The sequence below is a fragment of the Triplophysa rosa genome, linkage group LG11 (genome assembly GCF_024868665.1).
Source record: "Triplophysa rosa linkage group LG11, Trosa_1v2, whole genome shotgun sequence".
Taxonomy (NCBI): Eukaryota; Metazoa; Chordata; class Actinopteri; order Cypriniformes; family Nemacheilidae; genus Triplophysa; species Triplophysa rosa.
The window spans coordinates 9135745-9158991 of NC_079900.1; the positions used below are offsets into that span (position 1 = coordinate 9135745).

The 23247-nt window shown below is 37.9% G+C and overlaps 1 protein-coding gene across 4 annotated transcripts in view; it reads left to right on the top strand.

The window, feature by feature from the left end:
- The first annotated feature begins 2416 nt into the window (after positions 1-2416).
- stat3 (signal transducer and activator of transcription 3 (acute-phase response factor)) overlaps positions 2417-23247 on the top strand; it is a 44868-nt gene continuing 24037 nt past the window's right edge. For 3 of the 4 annotated variants that reach the window (XM_057345747.1, XM_057345749.1, XM_057345750.1), the window contains exons 1-2: positions 20678-20735; positions 21608-21741. In XM_057345747.1, coding sequence (XP_057201730.1) covers positions 20697-20735; positions 21608-21741 — 173 coding nt within the window. In that variant the 5' untranslated portion in view covers positions 20678-20696. Of the gene's footprint in view, positions 2654-20677; positions 20736-21607; positions 21742-23247 lie in introns of those variants that run through there. The other variant, XM_057345748.1, reaches the window with a different exon arrangement.

The following is a 23247-nucleotide window of genomic DNA, read 5'->3' on the forward strand; positions in this document are numbered from 1 at the left end:
TGATTTTTGGCATAAAAGACAAATCGATAATTTTGACCTACACAATGTATTTTTGTCTTTTACTAAAAATGTTCCCGTGCTACTTAAGACTGGTTTTGTGATCCAGGGTCACATATAGTAAAGTATTAAATTATTAAAAGATTCAAATTTTCATGTTTTTAGATTGGATGTGTCATATTCAGACAGTATTACTGCATATTGCATTACTGCAGGCAGCGGCGGACTGGCCATCTGGCGTACCGGGCGTTTTCCCGGTGGGCCGCTAACGTACGGGGTTGGAACGGACGCGTTGGCCGCTTAGACGGACGTATTATAAATGCGAATGCATGCAACAGGAATGCAAAAGACACGTATGCACGCAAATCCACACCCTATCCCCCCCCGGGTAGACAAATTCGGTGGAGGGTCGATGCAGGCCTAAAAGTGCCAGGGCCAATTTTTCTTCCCAGTCCAGCCCTGACTGCAGGCAGCTAGCTCTCTCTCTCTCTCTCTCTCTCTCTCTCTCTCTCTCTCTCTCTCTCTCTCTCTCTCTCTCTCTCTCTCTCTCTCTCTCTCTCTCTCTCTCTCTCTCTCTCTCTCTCTCTCTCTCTCTCTCTCTGTCCTTGGTGGTGGTGTGCTGGTTGTAGAGGGAATCCATTAAAGTAATCAATGAAGGAATCTGATTAAGGAGAGTGCTCTTCTAAAACGGCAGCGGACGACAACAGAAGACAAAGAAGGAGCTTGGATAAAAGACACAACACAAGAACAGCAGACAGTGACAACCAAATTTGCTGATATTTCTTTACAGACAAGGCTCTCAGCTGTTCAGCAGCCATTTAAAAAGATAACAGCAGGCACCAGAAACTGCTTCAACATGATTTTAACACAAATAATACTTGGAAACCTTATTTTACTATTTAACATGTTTGATTTAGCAACACATCAGACAATATTGAATCGTGCTTACTTGATATTCAAATGATAGAGTGGGTAAAATCATTTTTTTAAATAATAACTTCAATAGATTACAGTCTGTATGGAGATATAAAAAACATGTTTAATACAAGATATGAAACATCTCAGTGCCACATCACATAATTCATAGCCTATAAATTCTTACAGTAAACCAGCATGTGTCTGTTTTGTCCGTTAGTATCCCATGAGAACAGACGCTTGTATGTTCACAATCACAGGAAGGACCAACTATGACATAGGAGTGATGTTGTTTTTCTACGAGCTAGTTGTGAATTTTCTTCCTTGCTAAATGTTAAGACAGAATTGCAGTAGGCAGTGCCTGTAATGACTAACAGCCTGCATGATTTTTCTACAATAAGACTGTTATTATATGTGCCCTGCATGTGAGAGGGCACATTATACATAATGGTTATCCGAGACTCTATTAACCCATTAAATGATATCAGTTGCGTTTTAGCAAGACATACAGTAAATGCACATTGGGATGGCTTCTTGCCTCTTTCGTTTTATAGGCGAATGACGATAACGTTTTCTACAAAAGTCCCAAATGACACTTCTAACTGTACTCTGACTTAAAAAATGTACGTCCTCACACATTTATTTCATTTTCACACACACTACTACACTTTTCATAGCAGTAGGTGGGGTTTCAGGATTTTTTAAAACAGTATTAGCCTCGGTTAACCATTAGTGACTGAAGAGCAGATGTAGCAGAAACGACAAAGACTTCACTTGTCATAGCTTTGAATCTGCGGAAAACACCATCTGGTGTTTCCTTGGAAGTCCATTTGTTATGTATGAACACACTGAATGCATGACATATGGGCACACATTGTTTTTATATTTCAAGGAAACGCGTTTAAGTTCAATAAAATGTTTAATTCAATAACGTTTTAGTCATGTACTTTTTTGCAAAAAATGCATTTGTTTCAGACTCAATTTGTCAAACAACACTTTAACCAACTTATCATTTGGCCCCCCGATTTACAAAATGGTTTCATCCTAAACTCGTTTCAATACAACATTATTCTTCGAGTCAATAAAAAAAACTCTTGACATGAAAATATAATAACCTCGAAACTACGTTGAGATCATTTAAATATTTTTTCTTCTCCACCCGTGTCACAGTGTTATTAAAAGGATTTCATCGATTAGGGGCGGACGTCACAACGCTACACCTTTCACATCCACTGAATTAAAGTTGATATGACGTCAGCGCTGCCAGTAATTCAGATGACTTCCAGCCGCGCTGTTCCGTAAATGCGCCCTCCCTCCCGCCGCGCTAGCTTTCAGAACAGCGCGCTCGGAGGGAGGACACATCTGTCGGAACAGCCTACCGTGCCAGCGCCATAAACACAGAAGCTCTCAAACTCGCTTGGTGTTTGTCCCGCCTTCTTAGCGTCCTTCGAGTTCAGCTATTGGTCAAAATCGTGATCTCGTTCACAAGCGTCCTAAAGTCCTGTCAATCAAAGAGTAGCTGGAAATGTGCAACCCATTTTCGCATAGAGTGCTGTAGGTTGCGTGCTAGTGGTCCAAGAAAAGTTAGAAAAGACGTTTTCAGAATAGCGAAAAACCTTTTAAACTCGAGTTACTGGCGTTTCGGACGACTTGGTAACGTTTCGACGGCGCTTGTTTCCGCAGGGGACTTGTGGACAGATCGACACATTTTCTCAGAACCCTTGAGCGACACACAGGAGGGGTAAGTTATCCAGCAACGTCTCTTCTTTTTATGGCAGTCTAGAAGCGCAATCGAGCAATTCTGTGGATGTTTTTAGTTGAAATGTGTTCAGCTGTTTCTGTTCCATATCAAGGTTCGTAAATGCTTGTGTGATGTTGTACTAAAGTGCTAAGCTGCCGTTCATTTCTGAGAAGGCGATGCGCTGATGACGGAAATAAACGTACACATGTTTCAGCTGAGCCGTTACATAAAACTATAACAATGTATCGCTGTGTCCGGAGAACAACAGACAGTAGTACATGACTAATGTTAAAAATAAACGGTGTTAGTCTGATATTAAGTTAAATTAAGTCAATAAGAAGTTGAAAGAAACATTTACAGTTAAATCAGTTTTGGTGACGTAAGCCTGATGTCACGATTTCATCCTGATGTGCTGTGTTTTTCTGGTTTTAGCTCTTCTATCCTGAAGAGCACGACATATCATGTTGTCGTATTTTATAGCCCCCCTCTCTCTCTCTCTCTCTCTCTCTCTCTCTCTCTCTCTTCGCCGTTGCATTCACACACGCCCACATCTCCAACACACAATCGGTAGCTTGTTGTCCTGATTCGCCAGTCAGTACATATGGTTCGCTTCCAATGTAACTTCTGTTGGTATCTCAGTTCTATCTGAAGGTGCGGAGGATTCTGTCTTTTCTCAAGCGGGTAATTCCCCACTTCTCCCCCATGACGTCACCTCTTCCAGTATATGGCCGAGGGAATCCTCGTGTGAGGCGTGATGGAGAGCGGCGGCACACCAGCCTTTGCCGCTGGTCACCGCTTTTTCATTTCTGTTTTTGATGTAAATTAGGGGAGTTTTGCTTTTACACCACAGACGAGACTATTTTATGACACGTTTCGTAATTAAACTACCTGCGTACAATTTGATTGGATGTGCTTTAGAAGTCTTTCGTAATATTACAACGCCACTTAACTTCCTAATTGAAGTTGAAGTATTATAGATCATATTTATCATAGTATATCTATTTTTGAGTTCCAATTTTTGCTTTAAACTTCAAAAAGTTAAGAAATTCATTCATATACACAAAAAATATGCCTGCAATCTAATTCCTTGCATTTATACATAAGCTTTTGCATCAAAAGGGTTTTAACATCATTAGAGACATGGAGATGTGTTTTATTAAGCTTGGTTTATAAATAAATGATATATGCTTATGTTATGCTTGCAATACTTTTTACAACTATTATTTACTATAATTACAATGGACATTACTCCATTCCTTTTATTAGTGTTTGTTCCGTTATGTTCAATTAGTGCCACATCTGAAAAGCTTCCTCTTTTGTTTTCGTGTTTATTAAGTTATCAGGATGTACACTAATTTCACATTCATACAATAGCTACAGTTCCAGGTAATTTTATCGCCTACTACTCCTTATGTGTTTCAGTAATAATAACTTCAGCTCCTAAATCAGCTCCTTTGTGTGAGAAATGTCTGTCTTATTAAAATCTGACATTTCAAATGACTCCGTGCATTTAGAAATTGGTTTTAGTGGAGTCAGGCAGTAGAGTTCCTCTATCTCTTCTCACGTATAGAGCACTTCAGAGAAGGGTGTAGTGAGCTTTTTTCATGGACTCAACATCAAGTTTTTCTGGGTTTCTAATGACTCAGATCGTCATTACTGTGTAAACTGATCTAATAAAGATCAGATCAGTTGTATTTTCTTGTCCTAATGCAGATTTGGTGGGTGGAGGATGTGCTTTCTCAGAGCTTGAGTATGAGTGTGACATATTGTCAATGAATTGGGATGTTCTCAGCTTTCGATCCAGTTTGTACAATCAGCAAAGGCACCCCCAGTTTCACATTTGTCATGCAGCATTCAGCATAGCAGATTGGTTGTTAATGTTAACTCCAAGGTTTTATTTGTGGCTTAGGGCAAACCTTCAGAGTCGAAAACATGTGGGTGGGGACATCGGTAGCAGTTGTTGTTGCTTCAGTACAGGGAGATTGCCAAGCATAACATTTGCTTGCCGAACCCCTGAAATCTGACGAAATGATCGTTAAAGGAGCAATGTGGAGATGTTAGTGGCACCAATGGCTCACTTCACCCCTCCCTTTCAAAACACTATGGTGGCTCTCCAGTACAAAGATGACGTCGCGTTTTCACCGAAGGAAATAACGTATTTATGAAATGCACTCTGTAGAGCAGTTTGTCCGTTTAGGGCTATTGTAGAAACAACATGGCGAATTCCATGCAAGGGGACCCGTGGTGTATGTAGATAGAAATAGCTCAGACTAAGGTAATAAAAATGTAACGCTTCATTAACTCTGAAGACATAGTTATGTATATTATATTGCATTTCTGTCAATAGATCCTCCAAAAAAATGACACACTGGACCTTTAAGGTAAACATGGAAGTTAGACATACTTAGTAAGTTCTTGTCTTATCAAAGCAACATTAGACCAAAAACATTTCCGCAATTATAAATGCATCAGATTCTGAATTTATTTATTCCGATAACACAAGGTGTAACAGCAATAAAGTGAGTTGTACTTAGGGTGACCACCCTTTGCGTTGTACCGCACAGCATTTTCACCCCTTGTCCCACACGTCACATATTGAGAAAATGTCCCGCATTTTCATCAGTCTGTTGGTTTCAGTGGTCACATTAAGAAACACGTTCTTTAACCCGAAACGCACATGAGACGCTTGTTTGCGCCATTGATTATTTAACTATTTAACAGCGCAGTGTCAAAAGCAGCAACCCGGTGCAGTGCACACCAATGTCCAACGAACTCATACAAACATAACTATTTTTTAAAGCCTGACTTTTATCCAATGTATGAGAAGGCAGTGATTTCAGTCATCAAGAGGCTGCGACGTCTGTCAGTAGATGGGGTGGCTATCCTCCCATGTCAACTTGCCGGATAAAAACTCACTAAAACATCGTAAACTGGCTTTGAAACTGTGTTTAGCCCAGGGGTTCTCAACTCTGGCCCGCGAGATCCATTTTCCTGCCGAGTTTATCCCCAACTCTGATAAAACACCTGAAGAGGCTAATCAGTGACTTCAGGAACAGACGCGTTCAACTTAATGTTGGGCTGCGCAGATTGTTTGGCATATCGCATTAAAGTATCACGATAGCGATTCAAATGCGTACCAAGCAATCTGCACTTGAATCTCTATTGCGGTACTTAAATGTCATACGCTGATAGATTTGCGCAGCGTCGCATTAAGTTGAACGCATCTATTCATAAAGACGCTGATTAGCTTGTTCAGGTGTTTTATATCAGAGTTGGGGCTAAACTCGGCAGAAAAATGGATACTTATTTAGCATCCCGTGGCCATTCCTTTTACCACTTGATGCCACCCAGTAGTAACTTTGGAGGTTGCGTAGCAGACTTGGAGGTTGTCGAAATAGTAGCAGCTTTAATAGTGTTGAAACCTTTTATACAGCATTGGTTCATTGGTTGGGAGATGTTGAACATATGAGGTTCTTTTTCTTTTTTTCTTAGTGATCAGCACATCATTTTGGAACCTGGCTGTCTGCTTGCGCTCATTGAACTTTAAAGCTTTGGGATGGTTTGTTGAGGGAGGAAATAAACAGGATTCTCTAAAGAGAGATGTTGGCTGCTACATGAAGACAAATTGGTACTGCTTTATTGTGGTTTTACATTATAATGAAAGCATGAATCTTACTAGCTTACACGTCAGTCTAATGGGAAATGTCACTTTCAAGAATTGCGTAATATTTATACAGTATAAGGATTTTGAAATGGTAGATTTCAATAAATTTAAATGAGATCTTATTAGAAGCATTACATTTGTAGAATTAACATTGCAAACTATAGAACAAGATCTGAAAATTTCTCCGTCTAGCTTCTCATTTTATTCCTGCCGGGTGGTCAAAATATCCTTTAATTGTGACAAACGATCCTTTTGTTTAAATATTCTTAATATGCAGAAGAATTGTATGTGAATGTTAAGGGCTTTGCTGCACAAGCATTCATTATCGTTTTGATTTGATGAAAGATCAAAGTTAGATTATGACGTGTCTGACATACTTTCATATTTTGCTTTTGATACGTCTCCCAGGCTTTGCAGGTCTGCATAATGATGTGAAACTCTCTTAGTTAAATTGAAATGCAGGCCACATATGTCAGCTGTTTCTGATATTACTTATTTATGTCCTGAGCTCGGCCTAGAAGATTTTAACCAGACTTTTAAAGAACTGAGTCATTCCTAGTCTACAAGAGTGAAAGGTTTGTTTGGTCGCATTGCAGATATTTTTTATTTGATCTGTACGGGCCACTGTCCCTGCTGTTATTGGCCAACGACTGACTCGCATTGAGAATCACATTTATGCTGCTACTGGTCCAAGCAAATACTCTACAACCAAATTCTGTCATCATTTACTCACCCTCTTGTCATTTCAAACCTGTATGACTTTCTTTCTCCCGCAGAACACAATATAAGATATTTTGAAGAATGTTTTTAAAGGAGTCATGAATTAAGACATCAATTTTAACCCGAGCTTTTGTTATATAAGAGGGAATCGTATTCAAGCAAACATCCTGTAAGTGTCAGAACTGAAAACGCCCTTGTTACTGAAATTACAACTGTTATTGACACCAGGCCCAGCGTATGGAGGACTAAACCTGCAAAAAGTATAAATAAATAAATAAATGTATAAATAAATAAATATATAAACGAATAAATGTAATAATATGAAAATAAATAAAGGAATGAATGGTTTGATAAAACAAAATAATTCGTTTTAGCTATTATTGATCTTAGCTTTAACTTTTCTTTTCATTTTTTAAATTGATTTATTATTTTTTGTGTCCATTTTTTAATTATTTTTAATTATTATTATTATTTATTTTTAGATTATTTTATTTATCATTTCCTTTTATTTTTACATTTATTTATTTATACGTTTATTTATTTTTATATTTATTTATTATCGCATGTATTTATTTCCACTTTTATTTATTTATTCTTGAATTTATTCTTACTTTTCTGTGTCTTGTATGATAATTAGATGGGTTGGTCTTGCCTACTATTGGTTCAGCGTAGATTGAAGCGTTTGATCGATTACTCTTGACTTGTTTTGGACTAACGTCACGTCACTAACTGATCGTTTGCTTCGTGTATAACATTAAGTAACTATTTCGGGCGCACAATTAGCTAGAGTGTTACAGCATTTAGCCAATGAAGTCAATAACCATGCATCAAATGACTATGTGTCATTTAGATTTCATGCGCTTATTGATGATTTATTACAGATTGACGGCGAGATAAATGACAAAGTTCTTCAGAGGGTGCTAAGGTGGTGACCAAGTTCCGGTTACAGGTCGGCCTCAAAACCCAAGTAGAAAATAGCCTATTACTTATTGATTTTGATGTTTTTGAATGTAAAAACCATGCAAACGTCATAAGTAGACCTCATACAACAGTATAAAACAATAAACAAGGCCAGTTCATGACACCTTTAACTGGCCCCCATTCACTTGCATTGGTTTCGTGTCCATACAATAGAACTGAATGGGGGCCAGTGCTGTTCGCTTACCAACTTTCATCAAAATATTTTTTATGTTCTACAGAAGAAAGAAAGTCATAAAGGTTTAAAATGACAAGAGGGTGAGTAAATGATGACAAAATTTTCATTTTTGGGTGAACTATCACTTTAAGAACAGTATTTGGCCTTTAACAGCTGCACAAAAACAACCTGTTTTTATTATTTTTTTGTTTTGTGATTTATAAGACTTTTTTTCATGTCATATATCTTGCATGTTTACTGCAATTTCAGGAGCGGGGCAAAGTGCAAACCGTCTTCACAAATTAAATATGATTCTGATTTCAGTTTTAGCAGACATGGAATTAGCTGTCTTGGCAACTTTAATACCAACACACTTAAACATCTAGATGCTATAGAGGATTCTTTGTAGGGGTGCCATTGAAGAACCAAATGGTTCCCAAAGAACGTTTCAGTGAAATGTTCTTAAAGAGCAGGTTTCATGAATCTCATAAAATTACCGGCATTTCAGTGTGTAACGTAGCTTTCCTTCAATTTTGATGATCTGCAAAGTTGTTATTCCAAAAAGTCTATGATAAATTAAGATATTGGCTTCCAAAGTAAGGAGTCGACTCCGAACCGCCCAAACAAATCGTTAGGTTTTCGAATCTTTTGAGTGTAACATCGATACGTCACAGTGTAATGCATCAGCACAATCCCCGCCTTCCCGCGAAACAGGAACACTCTGACCTGCCCACTAGCACTTCAGGTAGTATTGCATATACAACATGTCGAGGGGACGCTGTGTTTTGTGCTGTGAACGCAAATGTACTTTGTTTTCGCTGCCAAAGGATGACGATGTGAAGGATAAGTGGTTACATTTTTTTTCCCACAATACCACTGCAGTACAATTCCAACCTTGTGTAATGTGCTCGTCATTTTACCGACGACTGCTTCTCAAATTTTGGCGTGTTCAACGCGGGATTTGCCAGCCGCTAGACCCTTAAAGATAAGTCAATACCAACTTTATTTGGACTAACAAGCGTCTCAGAACCACAAGCTGTAAGTTTGACAAATACGTTATGTGTACATGTTAAATTGAGTGCTTACAATATACGTTAAAGTAATTGTGCTAATCCGTGTTGTATATTTAGTACAGCTGTAGGTTTCCAGGTAAACAACGTATAAGTTAACAGTGTTACAGTTTTAATAATCCAACTCTTACCTAATAATGTGGCGGTTATTGTAGACTGTTGTCGTAGTATTGTACAAACTGTATCCCTTTATCGTTTAGTCACGGTAGCACTTTGCTAACGTGTCTCACATTATTGTTTTGTCAAGTGTGCAAAGTTTAGCTGTGGTCACGATCCCCTTCAAACAAAATGGTTTGCTTGTCATTATTTTAAAAACGGACTGCAGCACTATATCATTTTATTATGCAAAGGTGTGTGCATTATCTTTGGAAGCTCTCGCTAACTTGCTCAGTTACTCCTCTCTGTATAATCAAAGTAATGATCAACTTTTGGATAGAGCCGTTGTTGTTCTCCCACAGCTATGATGAAAAAAGATCAACAGAAAACAATAGTCTGAATGGTTTATGAAGATAAGTTTATGAAGATAAAAACTTGTGATATGGTAATACTGATGCCATTTTTACACACAGCGTCTTTGTTTACAAAAACCTTCCTGAGATAAGAACTGTGGTAATGGGCATTTCGTTTCTGACACGCAGTGTATGAAGAAAGACCAATCACAACTGATTGGGCCAGTTGGCCAATCGGAGCACACTGGACTCGCGGTAGGGAGGAGCTTAGAGAAGCGGAACATTTGAACAGCTTCAGAGGAATCGTTTAGGGATCTTTGAGAAATGGATAGATACTAAATGCTTATTTTAAGAAAATAGCTCTGGGTTTTTACCTTTGATGCATTTGAACATGTTGTTGGGGACTCTAATACAACATTAGGACACTTACAAAAACCTTGAAACCTTTAAAAGAACCATTTCTTACCTACACTCTAAAAGAAGTTGGGTTATTTTTAACCCATGGTTGGGTCAAAAAGGGACAAACCCAACTGTTGGGTTATAGATCAACCTGTGCTAGGTTGTTTCAACTCATGATCGTGTCAAATATGGGTATTTTCTGAGTTAATTCAGCTCAATGGTTGGGTTCACCTGTTTTTGACGCAACCATGCGTTGAAAAAACAAGCATTTTTAAAATGTACCTTTTTATAGTCTAGAAACCTTTATCCAACTTTTTGTGCAAGATTTAGTCAAGCCTAACAAAGAGACTTTTAAGAAACTTTATTTTTAAAAGTAAACTTTACATTGTGCTACCTGATATGTTTTTCTAGTTTTGATACCCCCAAAGTGATGCTATCAGTTGTGGCAGCATTGCCCTGTCGGATAAGCAAACAAACAGAGAAGATATCACTTTTTTTTTTACATACTGACGACATCCAACTTATCCTTTGTGGTGTTACGATAAATGCAGACCCGAGGGAAACTTGCCGGAAATACAATATACTAGGCAAGACAATGCATTTGTTTACAGATATCCTTTTGAATGAGTGTGCCGTAGGAGGAAGGTAGGAGGTGAGAGACAGGGCAACACAGAAAAGAACAAGAGAGCGACATGTCGTCTGTCCTCCTACAACTTTCACGTACATGTAATGGGGGCTAGGTCACCGGCATGTCTGAATGCATTTGTCTTTTATCTCAAACCAAAGGCCTCTTCATTTAATCCAAAGCGACTTGAATTTGAAGGGCTTTCAAGGTGCATTTTATTTACGTTGTGTGTCGTCTGTGATGTAAACTTCTTACCTTGATGTGGATAGTGCTATGTTCAACCAGTTTAGCTGCAGAAACTTATAATGAATTTTCATTATTGAAGTTGGAATATCATCTTTAGTCATCTTCAGTCAAAATGTTTAATCAGGAAGTTGTTCACAAAGTGTTTTTTTACATATATCAGATGTGACTACAAGCTAATGATGCTGGTAGTAAGTTAAACACCTTGGGCCTCATTTATGAAACGAGCGTACGACCAAAAACTGCACGTACGGTCGTTTCCACGCAAAACTTGGCATTTATCAAAATGGACGTGAGCGGTTGCTACAATCAAATCTCACGACATGTCTCAGCTCGTGTACGCAAGTTTTAAGAACTCATTAGATCACTGATAAGGAATAATGACAAATAGAAAGATAGATTACGTTGTTTCGTTTAGTATGACAATGTAAATAAGATTCCAATGCGATTTCTTATTTTCATTACATTAATAAAGTATTTTCTTTTCTAGCCTAATTATATGATTATTTAAATGCTTGAAATTACAAGGTTAATGGAAGGGCTGTCACGATTATGAAATTTGACTGACGAATAATTGTCTAATAAATCATTGCGATTATGACGATTAATTGTCTGTTTTAGGGCTTTGACGATTAATTGTCTGTTTTAGGGCTTTGATGATTAATTGTCTGTTTTTGAGCATTGACGTGTAATTCTCATACATTTTTGATTCAGCGATTGAAACGACCATATTGTTCTGAATACAAGACTATGTTTTTTTCTTGGAAATACATTGGAAAAAATTGGGTCATCATATATTTAAGGTTTAGGCTTTTACCTTTCAATAATACAACCGCCAAATACTTGTAAATGAAGTAAATTGATCAGGTGTGAATTGAAGCCACCATTAAAATACTATCAGTCATAGAAAAGCTTCTAGTCTGTTTTTTTCTGACTACAATAAAATTTTACTTGTGTGTTAATGAAATTTTGGTAGACTGGTTTTCACACTGAGATTTGCTTAAATAATATTAAATTGTACTGCAGGTAATTTGTATATGTTTTTTTTTTTTTTTTAAGTGATTGTGTTGTGGTGGTACATTTTACAAGTATTACCATGCTTTAATAACAATATATACACTAAAATATGCAATATGCAGGCACTGCAGCTCCCCCTAGTGTCTTCTATAGAGATGTGCAATAATTGCGATGATCTGAAACCATCGCGATGAGGTCAAACAATCGCGATGAGACGATTATTTAATAATCGTGACAGCCCTAGTTAACGGGTGCTTTTGTGTACAAAACTTTAATGAAATTTTAGGCTACTTAAATAATTTACGACGATAAAATGCACAGTTAAAAGTAAAACATTTTAAAAACTACGATAGGCCTAATCAATATATTTATATGGAATGGGTTAGTTTACCTATTTGCAAGACAATAGCTTCTTTGTTTGACAAATATGCATTCTAATAAAAGCAGACAAAACGCATGATTTAATGTTTTTTATTTGTGTGATGTTCGCTTTGGGGGTGGAAGACACGCACTGGGTAAAAGCTTGAGATTGCCTGGCTTTGTGTGGCAGGCTCCAAGCCGGTTTGTGGGGACAGAAGACCGCTGTTTTGGTTCTTGCCTCTGATCGATCTGAAAGAGAAAAATAAATAAATTAAGAAAATCATAAAACAGCGTGTGCTTCATTTAAGCATCCTGAAATGCAAGATTTGCTTAAATGTCTCCTCCGTCACAGACCATTTTCTCTTCACCTAAATTATTTTTTAAAATAAAAAACACTTACACATTTAATACACATTTGATTGCGCCGCAAAAATTTACACCTACATTCGTTTTTAAATTAACACTTTACTGTTACTCAAACACAGTTCTTTAAGACTGAAGTCAGATTAATTTAAATTTAAATGCATTTTACAACCAAAGTAATTTAAAGCAACAACAATACTTTTAGTGTAAAAATAATAGTGAAACAATAATAATTAATTATTTGCGTTCATTTTTACAAAACGTAAATATCCAATAAAAAATACAAACCTCAGCTGGAGTTCGGTTCGCTGTTGCCCGCAGCAGTGATCTCTTTATAAACTGTTTTCACTTCTGATTTCGCTTTTCAAGGTTAAAGTTTACATATTTAAATCGTAACAGTTTCTCCTTTTGGCCGGATTACGTTTCTCCATGTTGCAAAATCTAGGGGCGAGGCGTCTACAACCTGAATTTATAGGGGCGTGATATGTAAATTACGATCGATTTCAGCCGCCGCATTTATCAAGGTACGATCATTCGTACGATGAGATTGCCGACATACGAATGTTTGATGAATTACACGTGAACCCTGTCGTAAGATGATTTCTGCGCACGGATCTGCGCTCGTTTCTACGTTAGATTGATAAATGAGTCCCCTTGTGTGTACCTTCTTGTGTTATCAATAACAGGAGATTTTTATCTGTCCTCTATTTGCATACATCCCCTTCATGGTTACTCATTTGAGAGCTGCGGTTTAAACTTCCTCTAAAGTTTCTTCTAGCTTCTCAATCCTCTCTGGGACTCCTCAGATGCTCTGACAGATCTTCTTGCTGCCAAACCACTGATGTTCTAGAGCAAAATATGATTCATTGTCTTTTGCATTTTCTCACAGCATTTTGAGTCCGACTTTTTCAAGTCTGAAGTGAGTCTGGTTACTTAACACGTTAAAGGAAGAAGGCAAACCAACATTGTGTGGACGGGTATTGTTTTGAATCTTTCTTGGCACGTTGTGTAAGTGATCAGCTGTCATTTAGTTCACAATCGGATAGATGCTGGTCTGATTTGGGGATTTTTTTGTTGTTGTTGGGAACATTGATGCGGTTGAAAGTTGAGAATGGGTGCCAGGTGGTGGGAGATACCCTAATCCTCCTCTGGGAGAATGTGGATCACAAGCCTTAATTTTTTTTATCTACACTTACGGTACTTGGTCATATGATACAAGATAATGGGTGTCATCTTATATGCAGTGTCCCTAAAAAACAAGCATGCTTTTAAAATATTTCCTGTTGTGTTTATGTAACACACTATTATGTTTCTGTGTGTTACGTAGGGCTGGCTGATACAACGAAGATATTTTTCATAAATCTCACTGCATTAAATATATTAACATTAAATGGGGTGTTTGTAAAACATTCTTATAAGTATTATTTGAATGCCCATCATAGAATGGCTAGACAGCATACAGTAAATGAATTTAGCAATCCAAAACATTTATAATATGATAAATATAGATATACAGATAAAGAAATACAGATAAATGTAAAGGAGTTCTTTCAAATTGCTCAATAAACAACATTAGTCTTAGTCTTCATATTCAATGTAAGACATACAGTACACATTATTTATATTTTAATATATACTTTTTTAATTTATATTTTTAATGTAATGTAAAATCATTAGATAATGAATTAGAAATATATGCTATAATTTTTTTTTACAATATTTGCTGTTAATGCAAATATTATAATAAAGATTATATAAAGGAAAGCTTTATATAGCTAAAATATTATATAAAGCTTTCCTGTAGCTCAGTGGTTAGAGCATGGCGCTAGCAACGCCAAGGTCATGGGTTCGATCCCAGGGATACAAATGCAATGTAAATCGCTTAGGATAAAAGCGTCTGCCAAATGCATAAATAGATTAAATGGTATAGGTTAGTGTAACAGTTCAAAGTAGGGAAGTAAGGAGGCGGGAACCGGTGAACATTCAAAAACTTTAATAAAATAAACAAACAATAACACGGAAATAAAAGGCCGGCAGCCACCTCACGGTCGACTGCCGGCCACAAGAACATAAATACAAACTTAACTAGGGATGTTCATATTGACCGGTTAACCGTTAACCGACCGTTAAAATTTTGACCGGTTAATACTATCAGTTAAACGATTAAAAAGGTATGTTTATTTTAAGTTTAATAATTTTTTTTAATAATCAAAATAATTTCATAATACGTTTTTAAATGACTATTAAATCGTACATGTTTTTAGTTTTCTGTATGGTGAAAGAAAAACATGCTAAGCATTAACTCACGGAGCGTGCAGACGCGTGCGACTAGGTGTAAATGCCCTCCGAAACGTTTTCGAGACAGATTAAAATCCGATCACGCAAATCACTTGACGAAACTGGACACGTGTAATTCATCTGATTGTTGAGGCCACATCTGTCAGGGCTTTACTCCTCCAAACGGAGTGCCACTGCCAGCCTTGCTCAAGTTCTTTGTTTTAAATGTAGACACGGGACAATCGTGTTCACAATGCGCTGTGACATTCTCTGTCTTCCTGGCGTGTCTACGGCTCAGCAAAGCTAATAGCGGAGCTACTGCAAGGGAATTTCGGTGCTAGCCATCTATTTATCCTTTACATAAACGTATCTCATGGATGCTTAGCATCGGCTGCCCGTGCGCTTTGGAAAGGAGAAGAAAACGGCGCGACCAGTGGTTTCCCTCCCTTCTTTTAGACGTGACGTAAAAATACGAATGTGAAATATGAATAAGTAAAAAATAATCTTTGTATTTTTGGTGGTATAGCAGATCGGATTTATATATGTTTAGCCAAGACTGGCTGGTGGAAAGCAAATGTGACACGCTTCCCGAGGCGTTATCTCTACATTCCCGGGACATCCGTGCCATCTGAAAGGGTGTTTTCTGCCACAGGTCTAATTGTCAACAAGCTCCAGACTGTCACCACAACACGTAAACATGTTACTTTATTAAATAAAAACTCCAAGCTTTGGATTGAGGTAGGCCTGCTATTTTTATTTGATGAAAAAACTTTCTGACGGAAATAAACTTTGCCAGTTCTTCTGTGTTTTCGTTTTGTCATAATTTGTTATTTAATTCAGTTTTTTTCTTGCCTGTTTATTTTATGCTTTGGATTTATATTATTTTAGATTTTCTCCATTGTCCAAAACGCCGCAGGTTCGTGAAAATGTGATGCAGGTGCTGTTGTTGATGTATTCGTTATGCTGCTGTTTGCATGTTAAAATAAATCTGTGAAAAAAATTGTGTATATTTTACGTGTCACAGACCCTCGTCAACTGTAGCTGTGTCTCATTTCGAAGTCTGCATCCTCCGGATGTCGCATGCGAAGGCGTATGCGGCGGACAAACGCGACCTCCGGAGGACGGAATTTTGGAATTTTTTATTATTAGAATCTTATCGGTTAACGGTTAATGTTCGGATAACGAGTGTCGGTTCTCGGTTAGGGAAATTAACCGAAATGAGCATCCCTAAACTTAACACATGTCCGGGCCCGGTCCTCTCTCGTCGTACACTCCTGTCGTTCCACTTATGCTTCCGGAGCTCCTCCGTGAGGGATGCGAGACCGGTGTAACGCACAGCTGACACTCATTATCACTCGCACCACCGGCCTCGCGTCATTCCCACACGGCTCTCGTCCCGCCTCCCTCGCCACAGTTAGATTTAACCATCAAAATATGAGGTGTATGGTTAGGGGTGCTCCGATCAGGATTTTTGGGGCCGATCCTCGATCACTGAAAGCTGTATCGTCCGATACCGATCACCGATTACAGCAGCTATTTGAAGCTTTCTCAGTAGCATTATTTATTCAACTATATTTAACAACAATGTACATCAAGTATTCAAATTAAGAGAAGAGAAAGTCTGATGAATTGACAATTGAATATTGGCAAGTAACAACATATTTACATAAAACATAGCAGCCTGTGACATGAGTCACAGACAATCTTCGTCTTCCACAATATATAGTGGCTGATGATCAAAGAAAATGCATTCCATTATTTTATGTGATATCTCTTTATGCTTCTTACTGTCCTTGCAGTAGGGTTGATGCTTTTGAAACATCTGTTACCAACAGCTGAGCAGAGGTTGCGCTAGACTTTCATTTTGGACTTTTCATTTATATATTTAATGTTTCTGTTGTCAGACATAAAATAATAGGCTAATTACAGACAAATGATTATGTTCAAATGTCCAATCAGTAACAATGACAGGTAGGGCTGTCACGATTATTAAATAATCGTCTCATTGCGATAGTTTCAGATCATCGCAATTATTGCACATCTCTATAGAAGACGCTAAGGGGAGCTGTAGTGCATCTGCATATTGCATATTTCAGTGTATATATTGTTACTAAAGCATGGTAATACTTGTAAAATGTACCACCACAACACAATCACTTAAAAAAAAACTAAAACATATACAAATTACCTGCAGTACAATTTAATATTATTTAAGCAAATCTCAGTGTGAAAACCAGTCTACCAAAATGTCATTAACACACAAGTAAAATTTTACTGTAGTCTTGCAAGTGAGAAAAAAACTGACTAGAAGCTTTTCTATGACTGATAGTATTTTAATGGTGGCTTCAATTCACACCTGATCAATTTACTTCATTTACAAGTATTTGGCGGTTGTATTATTGAAATGTAAAAGCCTAAACCTTAAATATATGATGACCCAATTTTTCCGATGTATTTCCAAGAAAAAAAACAGTCTTGTATTCAGAACAATATGGTCGTTTCAATCGCTGAATCAAAAATGTATGAGAATTAAATGTCAAAGCCCTAAAACAGACAATTAATCATCATAATCGCCAAAGCCCTAAAACAGACAATTAATTGTCATAATCGCAATGATTTATTAGACAATTAATCGTCAGTCAAATTTCATAATCGTGACAGCCCTAATGACAGGTGCCTGTAAAAGGTGTTTTGTACTCACGAGTAATGGGCGATTTTTACTTCTGCGTAGGACCTACGGCGTAGCCTACGCAGAGCCATGTACCCTGTGCGTACCCTACGCCGTAGCCTGACGCGCACCTCTCCAAAAATGTAACAACGCGTCAACTCAACGCGGACCCTACGCGGACCGCAAGCGTTGTGATTGGTCGGTTTGGCAGCATCGTACTTCCTTCTACGCATTTCTGGCATCTTCTTCTCTGGCGTCTTCTTCTGGCAAGTTCAGAGTCCACAAAAGAACAACATGGCGAGCATCGACATCTCTGGTTTCTAGCTTTTTGTTTAAGTGATTTAATTAAAAGTAACTGTTTTTTTACTTCGATCAGCTCCAACTCCGTTAAGATGCGATCAGCTTCCATCACTTGCAAACACTAGCATACACACAAAACATCGGCGAAGAAGAGCAACCCGGGAAAACACAAAGCGCCAACTAGCATTTCGGCGGTGTAATTGCAGTACGACGCATACTCTCAACGCAGAACCATAAATGTTCACGACGGCGTCGTCTACGTACGTAGGCTACGCCGTAGGTTACGGCGTAGGTCCTACGCACGACTATAACTTAAGCTTAAGCTGTGGTTTGGTCATCTACATCTTTGGTCTGCTGTGGTTTGGTCACAGGTACATCTCAAAAAATTAGAATATCGTGAAAAAGGTCAATATTTTTTGTCACTCATTTCAGAAAGTGAAACCCATATTATATAGATTCATTACACATAGAGTGAAATATTTCGAGCCTTTATTTCTTGAAATTTTGATGATTATGGCTTACAGATAATGAAAACTTTAAAAAAAATTAGAATATTACATAAGATCAATAAAAAAATATATTTTAAAACTCTGTAAAGACTGCACCACTGCGCGTCTGTGTGTGTATGCGTGCACGGGACGCAGGGAGTGACGGATGCATATGCACCTCGAGGCTCTGCTGACCACACTCGCGTTTTGTAAAACTGACCAGGCATTTGAGAGTAAGCTAATGAATAGGAAACACACATCCCTTCGCGATAGCCTACCTCCTGCTGCTCACAATCACGTTCAGTCCGTTAACGATCACATTCTGATGAAAGGAAATTATAAAACTGGGAATTACAAATCACCTTTATTGTAATCCGTCAAAATTACAGATTGCCTTCAGATTTTCCATCACTGATAAAAAAATCACGGAGAATTTTCAGTTAACGCGATCTCTGCAGAGTGGCACTTGAGCTGCTGAACTGTCCCGCTCTCTCTTAGCGCTAGCTAACTTTGAAAACTACTCACACTCCTTTACGTGACTAACTTTCAAATGTCTGATGAGGTTGGTGGTTTTGGGTGCTTCCCGCCTCGTGGAATTTGCTTGGTACACACGTTGCAGATTGCTAATGTATTGTCTTTTTCACAAACCTTGTAGAATTTCCAGACCGGTGAAGCCATTTTCGTAGCGCGTAAAAAAAGGTCTCGCGCATTTTGCGTCATCTGATCGGCTTTTCTAGATCGGCCTTTATAGAGACCGCCGACCATACTTCCCAAAGTGATTATTGTGATCGGCGACCGATCAATCAGAGCACCTCTAGTGTATGGTACAAAATCAACACAATATCACTGCAAAAACTATCGTAACTATTTTACGATGTGGCTAATTTTGGCCAATTCATATGAATTCGTACAATCTCACTCGTACATATTTGTACGTTTTGCTTATGCGCCATTGACGTTAGGTTTAAGGGCAGGGTTAGGGGTGGGGCTTCAGTATTGCTTTTTTTCCTAGGAATTGTATGCTTTGTACGATTCACAACATACAAATTCATACGAATATGCCACCTCATAAAATAGTAAAGAGTGATCAGGTTGTACAAAATAGACAAAACACTTCTAAGATATTTATTGGACAAAACAAAAATTTTCTGGTAAAATTTTGTAGCTGTTCTCCTGGACCTTGACTCCTTAAGTTTTGCTCATGTCTCACATGTCATTTTTGCCAAGATTCCTTAAATTCTACTGCATGGTACATGAGGCCAGTTGCATTTGTACAGTGTGTCTTTTAACAACAGAGTGCAGATAGGCAAATCGACTTTTTATATTCAGCTGTCTTTAATTTAATTAAATCATAATTTGTTTGTGCAATAATTAAAAATGTTCAAATGCAGACCAATACAGTGATATATTGTGAAATAGTCCTAGCAATTATTGTACCATGGTTCATACCATGCACATGACTGTATTGCCGAATGGTATAATCTACTCATTCAAAATAAGATAACTGTACTCAAAACTGTGAAAAAGTATCTTACAACTTTTAAGTGTTTTTGTGATATTTTGAGTTCCAGGGACACAAAAATAAGAAGTCACTTAACTCAACATTTTTAATTATGTCTTCCAATGACGTCAGAGCGATTCCCAGCATGCTTTGTGTGGACTGGATAATGGAAGTAAATCTCAAAATAAAGTGTTATTTTATGTGTTTATATCAAAATAACAATGGGAGGAAGCTTATAAATGTTCAGTGATCCGTTCTACTGTTATTTAAAGAGTTTTGTAACATTAGTGATTTTAATGAGGTTACCATTGTGCAGACGAGTAGAGCATTTGCTTAGGAGGAAAACAGACTCTTTTCAAAATGTTATTGTTTGATCTGAAGGCATTACATCGGTAATGCTACAGTTGTAATTGGCTGTTGTCCCTTCATGACAACATTGATAAGTGAAACTCAAGGAAATGTAAAATGAAATAATGAAAAATGAAGTTTACTCAAAATTAATTCTTTTGAGTTTACTATACTTATGTGTTTAGTGTTCTTTAGTCAAAAGAATTGAGTTATCAACTTAAAAGTTTTGAGGTAATCAGTTTCCACAAATGTTTTGAGTTATCTTACTTGGGTTTACAGTGTAGATATATGCGATCTATGCAGTGTAGACATCTGGGTATTTCTATCTATGGGTCCAAGTCCAACCCTCCACATCAAATCACACCTGCACGGGAAACAAGTCCCTCACTTCCCCATTGCTCATTTAACAGGCAGACATGGCGAGCGCAGTTGCTACCCGTTGTGTTGAGAACTACGTAAGTTTGTTTCTTTGCTTTGTTTTAGGTTAGCGTTAGATTTGATTATTCTGTTTTCTGATCAGTTGTATCAACCTCTTTAATAACGTACAATATTAAATAAAGAATGCTGCAAATGCAATACAGAAACAAATGACAGTTCTGTTCTGGCTGATAGACAGCTCAGTGTTTGGAAGAGTTTTGTTGAAAAGGAAGCGAAATGAAGAACATTTTGTTGAATCTGTGAGGAACTCAGGACGTGTTTCCCTTTTCTACTCTCGCTTTCTTTCCATCTACAAAATATCAGTTATTTGTGTGGGCAAACATGAGAGAAGAAGGGTCCAATGAAAGCGTGCTTAGTTTCCGATATTTTTCTGTTTGTCAGCATAAACCTCTGCTTGTGGCTGTGTATGCATGCGTGACAGTGTGTGTGTTCAGTAGCTGTTTGATGTAATACTCCGAGAGACCGGCTTCATGGGCTTTTGAGGTTTTCCTCTTTAAACGGATGTTCGCGATGCTTCAAGATAAACTGCCACTGATTTCTGTGGCCTCGACGTGCTCCTTTCGCTTCTTTGACATCTTTAATGTTTGTCTGGTATAAACAGTATGATGTTGCCATGAAGACCCTTTTTACAACATCTACATTATATAAATGAAACCAAAATGAATCTAAAAACAGTATAGCACGTACAGTCTAAATGCAGTCTTTTGTTTGGCTTTGTTTTGAAGCGCATATGAGGAAGTTCACTAATATTTTTCCTCCTCTCACGACAGGGTGCTATTTCTGTAAGGAAAAGAATTTGGCAGGCTGAAAGACCTGTTATGTTTCTTTTTCTTTTGTTTTGAAGTGATGATTGAATTGATCCATTCATCTTTCACTCTCTCTCCTGTAGGTCAACATGGCCCAGTGGAATCAGTTACAGCAGTTAGAGACGCGCTACCTGGAGCAGTTGTATCACCTGTACAGCGACAGCTTCCCCATGGAGCTGCGGCAGTTCTTGGCACCCTGGATCGAGAGCCAGGATTGGTGAGTTGTCAGCGGTAGACAGGATATGACATCATCAATGGTTGTTTTATTTGTTTCATAAGCTACTCAACCTCAAATCGAAAGATTGAAAGCCACAGGGACATGACATGAGTTACAGCAAACGCTTCTCAGTTCTCACAGAACTATTTCAGAAGGAACAGTTTCTCACATCAGAAGAAAAGATACCCATCACTTCATTATCACTTTAAAAAGGTGTTAAAGGGAAAGTTTACTCAAAAATACAAATTCTGTCATCATTTACTCACCCTCGTGGGTTTCCAAATGATGAACACAACGATATTTGGAAGAACTCTTGTAACCAAACAGTTCTTGGCCTCCATTGACTACCATAGCAGGAAAAATGACAATGGTAGTCAAAAGCGCCCCAGAACTGTTTGCTGTCCTACATTCTTCAAAATATCTGCTTTCGTGTTCAACAGAACAAAGACATTTATACAGATTTGGAACAACTTGAGAGCGAGTGAATGATGAAGGTGAACTGTTTCTTTAATTCTAACATCTTGTAGAGAAGTCATGACCACTTCTATCCATCATGTTTGGAGCCGCACTTCCTTATTCTCAGTATGCCGGTCAACTTTGCCCTTTTGCACTTGTGATGTCACGCCTCTGCCCGTAAAAGTGCTCCTGGAAAGTCTTGAGCGAAGAATAACACACACTGTGCCAAAAGTTCTCTGTATTATCACGCTGTGTCAGTATAACTTGCCTGTAAGTCTTCTTAATCATTTTGTTGTGGATCTGAAATGTCTCACTCAACTGACTCATGTCCGGTTTCAGTCTTCTGATTACTTTCTGTATTATAGCATGCTGAATAAACATAGAAAAGAGAACGAGTAAAGAAAGTGATGTAACTGCAGGCAGTGAAGATGGGCAGTAGTCGAAAACCCTTGAGTCACTAAAGCTTGACTAGTTTAATGGCTAAATGTTTTACACTTATTGAAATTGAGATTTCGTTCACGTAAACATGTCAAAAAGAGGCTTGTTTTAAATTGAGCATGGCATTTTTATGCGGTCTAAAAGGGGGGCACACAAAGGACAAGAACCACAGTATTGCGTCACGTCGCAGCTTCAAGAAACGGACATAGGTTTCCATGAGACATCCATCGGCAATGCTTAGCTGTGACTCAGGGTGCTGCTCAAAATCCTGCTGTGCGACTCGCATAGTTTAAAATTAAATTACATGATATTTGTCCCAAGCAACATTACTGTACATGACATACTTTAAGATGCGTTGATTTGTTTGGGAAGAATGAGGAAGAAATACTTGATATGTTTCTAGTGGGCAGATGAGTTCAAACTGGACCAATACATTTGCTTGACGTTGAGTGTGATGTTGCATTGAAGCTGAGTTTTATCTCTTCAGCCTATAAAACAGATTACATGCAGAATGTTGTTTCCTGACTTTTGCAGTTTTGCTAATCCTCAAACAATATCACCGCTGCATTCTGCATCAAGCGCAGACATTACTAAAGTTGCTGTATGTCAGGG